Here is a 10,711-nt window from a genome sequence, read left to right as displayed (position 1 = left end):
TTTCGCACCTCTTCTTCTTGCCACTTTCAGCCTTCTCTCTCTCTCTCTCTCTCTCTCTCTCTCTCTCTGTGTTTGCATCACTGAAAATCTTCTCAGATTGCCAAGCACCTTCCCCTCCCACTACTACAAGCTCTCTCCCTCTACAGCTCTCTCCAGCTCACTCTACAGCTCCCAGAGCTCACTCTACACGTCTCTCCCTCTCTCTGCTGCTTCCTCCTTCTTGGAATGCCAACAGTCTTCACATCTTGCTTCACTCTCCCCTTGTTTTTCTCCCTGCTTGCTTGTATCCCTAATACCTTCTGAGAATGCAGCCAACAGAATTTGCGCTCCGTTCTCCTCTCGTTTCCATTACACCTTGATGCCGCCTTCTTTTGTCATCTCTTCCCTTTTCGTGTTCTTAGAGCAGGGAGAGCTCCTGATCCCCAGCAGCTATGCCCACTATCCGCCCTCTTGCTCCTCTCAATCTCAATGTCCAGATCCCCCATCACTTTAGATGCCCCATCTCTCTCGAGCTGATGCGGGATCCCGTCATCCTCAGCACCGGGCAGACCTACGACCGCTCCAGCATCGAGAAGTGGTTAGCCAGCGGCAACTCGACATGCCCCGTGACTATGCAGAAGCTGGAAGATTTCACACTCATCCCCAATCACACGCTTCGTCGGCTTATTCAGGATTGGTGCGTTGCGAACCGATCGAGAGGTGTGGAGAGGATACCCACTCCAAAACAACCAGCCGATCCGTGCAAGGTCAGATCTCTCGTGGCGGAGGCGTCCTCGAGCGGGAATGAAAACGAGTGCACAAGAGTCTTCGCTATCAGAGCCCTTACAAACCTGGTCAAGGAAAGCGAGAAAAATAAGGTGGTCATGGTCGAATCCGGGGTTGTTCCCGCTATGATCTCTGCTGTTTTCAGCGACTTAATTGAGGCAGACGGGGTCTTCTTGAATCCGCGGTCTGGCTCCCTTGCCAGTGATGATCCATCAGCGGCTCCTTCGGGAAGAATTTGTGAAGTGGCTGAGGAGGCACTTGCAGTTCTTGTGCTGCTCCCCCTTAATGACACAGACAGGCTGAATGTGGTGCAGCCTCAAAGGCTTGCATTCCTATCGCTCGTTTTGAGACGGGGCAGTCCAGATGCGAGAATAAATGCAGGTGCACTCATCGAAATGCTGAGCGATTCCAAGGAACTCCACGAGCTGAGGGTGGTGCTAGCAAGCACGGAGGGTGTAATGGATGGGTTGGTGAGGCTCTTACGCGAATCTTCGCTTCATCCGAGGGCGGTGAAGGTTGGAATCAAGGCGTTGTTCTCTCTGTGTCTAAGGAGGCAAGGGAAAGAGAGAGCCGTTGCAGCAGGAGCGCCCACTGCCATCGTCGAGAGATTGGTGGATGTAGATAAAGCCGATGCAGAGAGAGCTTTAGGCACGATCGAGCTGTTGTGCACGACGGAAGCTGGCTGCAGGGCGGTGGCAAACCACGCGCTCGCCGTTGCAGTGCTGGTGAAGGTGATTCTTAAAGTCTCCGACCGCGCAACGGAGTATGCTGCAGGATCGCTGTTTGCAATTTGCAGCTATTCGGAGAAGGTACAGAAGGATGCAGTGCAAGCGGGAATCATCAAGGAGTTGCTTCTATTGATTCAGAGCGATTGCACAGATAGAGCTAAGACGAAGGCCAGGAATCTGCTGAAGCTCCTTCGAAATGCTTGGGCCAATAACGAAGCTTACATGCCGGAGTATGGGCGCACTGACGTGGTACCGTTCTGATGTTTGTGAGTTTTATCAGATCGTCTGTATGTTTGAATTTCCGTCGCTGCAACAACGTAAGAATGTGGGCTAAGGCACAGACAGCAGCACGGGTGCTGTAAAATTCAATAGCTATGCGTCGTGTAATTGCCATGTAAAACCGCTTCTTCTTGATATACTGCACGCACACGCAGTGTGCAAATCTTAAAGGTTTCTGGTGGTGGGAAGTGTGTACATGAAGTGGGAATGGTAATAGTGGAGAATTCTTTTCCCGATAAGAATAACGGACAGAAGAAGAGTGTTGCAAGAACAACACGGATCTGCAATTCTGCATGAAAAGATTATTTGGGGGAGAGGAGCGCGGCATCAGAATGCACCTGACCCCGTGTAGTAATCTATGTGTCAAAGCGTTATGAATCCAAAGGAAAGATTTCGAAGAGATGTAAGAAACTATGATGGAGTGCGTGGATCACCATAAATCTGTCTGGATATCAAATTAGCAAAAGGTTTTTGATTGAACTGACTGTGCTGCAGAGATTCTGTGTTTCTCTTCGTGTGGCAGCTGAAAGTTTAGCTCTATGATGCATTTGAGTTTGATCGTCGTCTATTATGCATTTGAGTTTGATCGTCGTCTATGCTACACTGCGTATCGTCCTAACTGTACGAGGATTCCGACTTCAAAGCGAAAGAGTTTTGCCAAAAGGTCTACTGAAAATCGCTGGCTGGAAAATTCATGGGCGTCTGCCTGAAATTCCTTCGCTAGAAATTCATGGGTGGTGTAAAATAAGATCTGTCGATAATCATTCGTTACAAAACTCAATAAAAGATCTGTTGATAATCGTTCGTCACAAAACTCAAAGATTGTATCAAGGTAAGACTCAAAGATCTGTTGATTTAATCGTTCGTCACAAAACTCAAAGATTGTATCAAAGTTGAATCGTTACGGCGTACTAAAACTAATACGAAAAATGGCAACGAGCGAGCTCGCTGCTCGCTCGCTCTCGTACGAAAAGATGGCAACCAGGTCGCCGAAAGTTTCGTCAACCAGTCGTCACGCTAGCTGAAAATTTCGTCAATGGCTGGTGAAAATTTCGTCAATCACGCATCATGCTGGTCGTGGTCGATGAAATACAACAGCCGTTGGGTTGCATGATGCATGAGCAGCGGCGTTGAGGGGTGGCGGCACTTCCAAAGTAAGGCGATAAGCATCACGTCGAACCAGCTTTCGAAATCCAACAATAAACAGTGTATATATTCTTAGTTTGGAAATAGATAGTAAGACTTTGAAAAGGAATAGCAATAATTGAAGGCTATTGAGTCAAAAGTTGACTATGGTTGAGGGCCACTTTGTTAGCAGTGCCTTCAGGCAGCGCTTTAGTAATATTTTTTATAAAAAAGTGTCCTCACCGTTTGCTGCCACCTCGCATGTTTCTTTTTTCCTGGTTCATGTGTGGCTTCTTTTTGTTGGTTGGTTCCTTTCCAACAGAGCAACGTTCTAGAATTACATAGGGCCTCTTTGTTTTTGTTGGTTGGTTACTTTTCAAGAGAGCAAAGTTCTAGCATCAAAATTAAAAACCAAAGGTACAAGTGGGATAATTGATAGCTTTGGTCTGCAATCACGTGGGCAAGATCAGCTCTTGTTCCAACAAGGATCCACATTCCTACTTAATGCATCTCAAACTTTTAGACTTGTGCAAATTTTGACCACCTCCCCCACTAGAGACAGTTTTGGGGAATAGAGCTACAAAGTGTCTCTTTGTGTGGGACCTAGCTCTATTAATTTCCCAACCTCATAAAATAAAGTTTACTCCAAAAAAATTGTGTGTCCATAAATTTAGAGCTAGAAAAATTTGTGTGTATTTGTGTGGGTCCATTAATTTCCTAACCTCATAAAATAAAGTTTACTCTAAAAAAATTGTCTCCATAAATTTCGTGACCTCATCAAATAAAATTTACTTCAAAAAATTTATGTGTGTGTGTCCATAAATGTTTTGATCTCATAAAACAAGGTTAACTTTTATACATAACTGGTCTTTATTGGTCCAAATATGTAATTTGTTAGTTTTGTAGATTAATATACCCTTATTTATAATGAAACCCAGGGAGAATTTGAAGTGGTATTTTGCAATTATAGCCATAAATAACATATTAAATGTTGATTTTTGTAAGCATTGTTAGCCACATCTTCCTTTAACTTGGAGCCCAGGATTTGACAAAACAACGAGAGGCAGATTGGGTGCTAAATTTAGCCAGGAAAAATTAAAAGAGGCCTTGTACAAAATGAAAAAGGAGAAAACACCAAGATCAGATGGACTGAACTTTGAATTCTATATTTACTTTTGGGATTGCTAGGGATATACCTAACTGATGTGGCTAATGCTATGACTAAGAAAGGGGCACTCTCAATCGATGTTAATACCGGACTAATGAAAATATCCTCTAAGAGGCCAAGAAGACTCCAAGTCGGGAGACTGGCGTCCCATAACAATGTTGAATGTATCTTTTAAGGTGGTAGCAAAGGCAATGACTCTTAGAATCTGTGAGGTGTGTGCAAATCGTAGACAGGGAGCAAACGGGGTTTGTAAAAGGTAGAGGTAGTGGTAGCAAAGGCAATGACTCTTATAATCTATGAGGTGTGTGCAAATCGTAGACAGGGAGCAAACGGGGTTTGTAAAAGGCAGAGGTATTTTTGAAAACATTTTGAATGTGGGCTTGATGTTGGATTATGCCGCAATGTCTAAGCAAAAATGTATTCTATTTGGTCTAGACCTTGATAAGGCCTATGACCGAGTTTGCTAGGAATTTATCCTTGTGTTGCTTGAGATGCTAGGCTTTGGCGAAAGTTTCTACAAAAAGGTGCTCATGCTTTTCAAAATCGCCTCAGTGGCACTCTGCATAAACGGAGGTGTAGTGGGATGAAAAATCTATGGGCATATGTTGAAGAGATCTATGGTCATACTTGGGAGGCAAAATCTATGGGAATACCTTGAAGAATTGCGGGGAGGCAAGATTTCTGTTGGAGAGCATACCTTGGAATGGGGCTTGTCAAAGGAAATCTAGGGTCACATAAATTCATGCAAGGGAGAGAGTAAAGATGTGGTAATCAGAGAGGGGGGCGACGAGGAATTGAGGGGGAAGAGGGAGGCCATGGAGGAATCTTGACTAGAGAGACTGAGTAGAAGTTGTCCAGAGGAGCAGAGATAGTGGAGATGAGGGGAGGGCTGGTGGCGGAGGTGGCAGAGGTGGTGCCATAAGGGAGGAGAGTCCAAAGAGGGGGAAGGAGGAGTGCCGCCAATGGGGAGGAGAGCGGAGGGGGGGTGAGGGTTGAGACTTAGGTTAATTATCAGCCCACCACAATGAAAATTTAGCGTAAGCATTGTTCTCTGATTAGAGTCTAATTAGAGAGTCTAATTAGAGATAAGCTTCCAACAATGAAACCTGCCATGTCAAAGAATGATTGCAATCATAAATTGAAAATAGCTATATGAGCCTATAAGATAGCCTCTAAGGTGACAAATGACCATACTCATTTCTAAGCAATCTTTGGGTCTAAAAACATTGTGCCAATGGACTTCTTAGTAAGTTCCCAGTTTCAGGCTTACTATGCAACATGGATTGGCGGACATGATAACACTTTTTAATTGGTTACAATAGTTGTTGGCATTGGATGAAACAATTTTAAATGGTTAGTGTTCTAAGTCTATGATTTGTGAAGGAGGAAAATATTGTATGACAATAGATATATCAAGCCCAAAGACTTTGAGGAGGGGATGTATCATGTTAGCAATTCAAAGATTTATCCCAAAAACCAAACTTGAAATCTGGGCCATATACTTCACATCAATGATAATGGTACTTTGTCATTGCAATGGTTTGGACTACTTGATACTTACATATGTGACCAATAGAGTGAATTTGAATCCTTTCACACCAATATAAGTGTTTTTGGCCTGGTAATTATGATATCTCCACCCTTAATCTCTAATAATGAACTCATTATGAATCATGCTCTTTGATCCACCCTCCCACCGATTGGACACGATTCAAATCTTCAAGTTAAATCACATGCATTTTTTGGGTACTTTAGTCAAACTAGGTCAAGTGATGATTGTAAATAGCTAATTGTGCATGGCAACCACCTCCTCATTTGACCCTACAAAAGACCACACTAATGACTCATTTCCATTGGCCATAGATTTGAAGGACGTGACTCCCAATCTTAATCAGTTATTTAAGAATCTTCAATCTCATTCATGACACTTTCAAAGTGCGTTTGTTCTTCTACATTGTATGCCTCATTTATACTCTCTCTTTCATTTTGCATTTGTTTCAATTTTATTTATTTTTTAATTCACCCTCAGTATTTATAAATCCAAACTCCCAGTATTTTTCTTTATTCCCCCTTCACTCTTAGTATTCATAAGTCCTAACTTAAAACTAGTGCTTTAAGATTTGATAAGGGAAAATGAGAGAATCCATCATTCCTTAGCAATGGTGCCAAAAGGGGTTCTGAACCCAGTCAATAAGCTCTTATTTTGATTCTTTAAGGAAAGTTTTGATTGGTGAGATAAACTCCTCTATTGATTCTCTCATCCTTCACTAACCACTCCCTTTAGTGTAGTGCATTGTAATTGAGTATAAACTATGAGAAGAGAGATGATTCTTGCCTAACAATAGATTCAAATGGACAAGGAAATTCATCTTGGCCTCCCTAAATAGGTTGAGTTTAGAGTCAAGTTGTCTTAACTTTCTATATCTAGCCTAATTAATGAAGGAAACAATTATGAGGAGACTCATCATAAGGTTGAGGCCTTGATCTTTGAAAAAGTAGGTAAGGCTTTGACTTACTCAGGCCCCAGTAGCTAAAACAACATAGGAAAGGGTATTAGACTCCTTGAAAAACTAAAAACCTCACAAGATCCTTACGAGCCTTTCACAAACCACACCAAAACCATTGTTGTTAAGGCATAAATCCTACACAATGAGGATAGTTAAAGTCAAGGAAGATAGTATTCTAAGCTAAGTTGTGCCTCGAAGCCATGGACTCACATACTAGTCTTAAGCATGGTTACTTGAATTGATGGAATCACATGTAATATATTATAATGATTCTCTTTATTCAATAGTACAAACCTCTTTTCAACATGCCCACTTATCAATTAACTCAACTACCCCTCTATAATCAAACAAAAATTCAACTTCTTCCTCCACCTTAAGCTAGTAGCCCACTATTGGGCAAAGACCTTATTTTAGGGCTTTGAGTTTTTTATCCACCATTATTTCAATCTCAAAGGATATGGAAAAACACAACAAGAAAATAAAATAGAAACTCGCTTCTCAAATTTCAACTATACCTGACCTCCTCTAGCGATGGTAGAGGAGATAGGGTTGCTGCCACCTCCAAAGCTGCCCAGTCTGAAGCGGCAAAATAAGAAGATTCCACCAACAGAGATCTAGGGACAAGACCCAATCATGAGATAGACAACACCAAAGAGCAAGATATGGACATGCAAGAAATGACAAGAGAAAAGACAGTGGATCTAACCAATCTACTGGGCTTCACCCTACACCTAGAGGATAAAGATATGCAAGAACTAAAGAAAGGGATAGCCAACAAAGGACTCAAGAGGCTACTAGCAAACTTCAAGTATGCACCAAACAACCTCTCACTTTTCCAAAATGACACGAACAGACTACAAAACATGAAAGTTGTCTCTTTTGCGGCTCTAGCTCAGAAGTGTCCTGCTCAGATAAGTGACGAAGAATTGAAAGGAGCCCTCGGGCTCAACAAGAAGGGGATACGAAGCTGGGGAGACTTATGGAACCGAGAGCAGAGGTTAAATGGTTGGAAGATGAAAACTTGATAGCTAAATTTCATCTCAACAATTTTGACGTGAGGCTAATTCATGAGAGATAGGGTCTCTAGTCAAGAGAAAGCCTGTCGTGGATGGGAGGCCGCCTTAGACCATCTCTAAGGGAATTCACATGGGTTGGACAAAACCAGCCTATCGTGGATGGGAGGTTGCCTTAGACAGTCTCTGAGGGAATTCAAATGGGTTGGACGAAACCAGGTAACTCCGATCCCAATTTGGGTGGAAGGCCAGGAAGAATTACTAAAGACACTCAACTTGAAATTTCCTTGAAATGGCCCAAGAGAGAATCTTGGGGAACTTGGGTGACAAGATTCACAAATGTATGGGACAAAAATATCTCTAAGAAGCAATCCTGCTTGCTCTGGCTAATCCTACACAGAGGCGTCTAGACTACTAGAAGATCTCATAGGATTGGACACAATGATAGCATTTGCAATGTAGAAGTGCCCAAGAGTATATACCGTACCTATTCCTTAATTGTAGAGTGTCCAGAACCTTATGGTCTTCACTATTCAACTCAGATCCCTGTCATGCTAGACTATCACTAAGCTACGCTTATCTCCTCCTGGGAGACATACCTAACAGAGCTTCACCAAACTAAAACACCATCCGAGCTATGGCACTATGGTCAATTTGGTTCTCACAATGTGTGAAAGTTTTAACGACAATGTTATCGATGGTACTAATGTTTTTTAAAATGTATGTGTGCAATCAGTAGTGCAATGACATTCTTCAAAAGATCCTCACAGCTCAGACATAGATACATGCTTTTGCTCAAAAAGAAGATGATCTTGCCCATGAAGAAAACTATCTACTGGAGTAGATATGGCTACTTGCGGAGAAAGAAGCAAACGAAAGAGAGCAGCCGCAACACCAAGAGAATGAAAGCTCGGCCCCTCTATAGGACACTACTCCTCCTATCTCTCCCGATCCTACTTCTATACCTCCTAGTGCGCCTGAAGAAAGAGTAGCTATGCAAAGTACCATGCATGCCCAAGCACAAAAAAGAGCTAATCTCACCGAGTGCGCAATGAAATCATGTTGAGGGAGCAATTCATGTAGACCCGTCGAAAACCAGCCAAAGAAGCTAGAGAAGCATCAAGGAAGGCCTAGAAACGATGATGCCCATGTCCATACCTTCACATCCCAAGCACATTTGTCATCAAGATGGTATCCCACGTGGTTCCAAAGGATGAAGTTAACTGAAATTCCTCCCATATCAATTGATAGAGTCTTAGATCTCAATACTGTCTCCCCCTGTGTAGGGGAAGGAGTTGTTTTGTTGTTTTTTTAACATAAAAAACTTGTATATCTTCTTGACTTTGTAATATAAACCTGCATTCTACCCCCAAAAAAAAACCCAACTATACCACTATGCTTCTAACACATATGTATGAAGATCTGAGAGCAAAAACTTTCGAATACCCTCAAGCCAAATACAAGTCACACACCACGATTCAATGCTAAAGGTGTTGTTAGCATGGACTCATGAGACTACAATGGCAATTTAAAAAAGGGAACACTAGAAGATCAAGTTGTGAACTTGAGTGGTAGCATGCTAGTATCCAAGAAGAAGACAATGGGACTCTGTAATATGATTGTAGGTACTAGTAATTCCACTTTTGAGAACTAAATGATTGGAGGGATGCAATCCAAAATCAACTAAGTATTTAGTTGGAAACTTTCTAACATTTTTTGAGGCCCATAAGCAATTGTATTACTTCAAGGATCAAAATGTTAACTTGAAATTAATGCCAAGGAGATGTCAAGGTGGAAGCTATAAGTCTCTCTGCTGGCTAGGAGTATCAAGAAAACTCATAAGCGACACCTTGTGGGAGCGATCTTCAGGGTACAGCATTGAGCATTGGAGGAGAGGCATCTAAGCAAGCAAGAACAAAATGACGAACATGAAGCTAATGGTGGAGGTGCTACATGCATAGAACTTATCACCGAAGGATGGGGAAGGATTAGCAAGTCCATATGTGGAGGTGACCTTCGATTCACAGAGGCCGAGGAGGATGAAGACAAAGGCCAAGGACATGAATCCAGTGTGGAACAAGAAGCTAGAGTTTATGGTGAGCGACAAGGAGGTGCTAGAGGAGGAATACATAGAGGTGCATGTGTACACAGAGAGGAAGAGTGGGCACAAAGCATCTTTGGGGAAAGCCAAGGTGGAACCGTAGCTTTGTCTCCAAGCAAGCAAAAGTAGATGCAGGCTGTAAAGGCAAGGGAAGCGAGGAGGAGGGTGAAGGCAGCAAGCTAGCTTGCCATGGCTGAAAACTCTTGCAAAGACCCTCTCCAGCCAAAAGCTTTCTCATGCTAGCCACGCAACCAGATCTGCAAGCTCTATCCAAAGCCATAGCCGATGATCAGCTCCACATTAACGGATGCTCTAGCAACGCTCAAATTCACAGAATGTGTGCATCGCCATCATCGTTGAAGCTTTAGTTTTCTTTCTTCATTCTCTAAGGTTAAACCTTAGGACACGTGGTAGATAAGACTACAACCGGTCAAGTAGACCATACTAACCATGGTTAAGTTTATGGTTAGGTTCAGTTGCTTAAACCATAGTTAAATTTGCTACCTTGGGTTAACTAAGCTGGGTTAAAAGATTGCCATGTGGCATAGTGCCACCTAAGAACATAGCCCCTTCCAAGCACAGTTTGCAAGCAGCATGTGAATTCATCTTCCACATCATCAATGGCCTCTTTTTGATCAAAAACTTTGACAAGCCGTAACTTTCAATCCAAGAAGAATTTGGACATGCTCCAAAAAAGAAAAGTGATCATCTTTTTTACCTCTACATGTCTGTTAGATCAGAACCATATTATGCAATTAGACACTGCCAATATTGAAAGAAATCAATTGGTAAGACTTTGCAACAAATGATAAAGAAACGCATGTATGCACAAAGAATGCCAAAAGCACAAGTGCACGAGATGACCATAGCCCATGACATGGCATCCACACATAAAGCATCAAGGCACATGGAAGAACAAAGCATCATGCATTAAGATACATCAAGCAAAGAAGCCAACACCATCAACAACATGTACTGAGAACAAAAACCTTGCCACCTTTAGCCTATATTCTTGTAAATCAAGC

General features: G+C 42.4%; 1 protein-coding gene across 1 annotated transcript; it reads left to right on the top strand.

The window, feature by feature from the left end:
• The first annotated feature begins 213 nt into the window (after window positions 1–213).
• On the top strand, window positions 214–2,256 carry LOC147887162 (U-box domain-containing protein 26-like). Its single transcript, XM_087394631.1, has one exon. The coding sequence runs from the start codon at window positions 432–434 to the stop codon at window positions 1,752–1,754; it is 1,323 nt and encodes a 440-aa protein (XP_087250757.1). The 5' UTR covers window positions 214–431; the 3' UTR covers window positions 1,755–2,256.
• Window positions 2,257–10,711: the final 8,455 nt, after the last annotated feature.

This window comes from Dipteris shenzhenensis, chromosome 23 (assembly GCF_047967505.1).
Source record: "Dipteris shenzhenensis isolate YYH24624 ecotype China chromosome 23, Dip_SZ_1.0, whole genome shotgun sequence".
NCBI classification, from domain to species: domain Eukaryota; kingdom Viridiplantae; phylum Streptophyta; class Polypodiopsida; order Gleicheniales; family Dipteridaceae; genus Dipteris; species Dipteris shenzhenensis.
The sequence above is the reverse complement of the archived record's forward strand: the minus strand, read 5'-3'. Positions and strand labels throughout refer to the sequence as shown.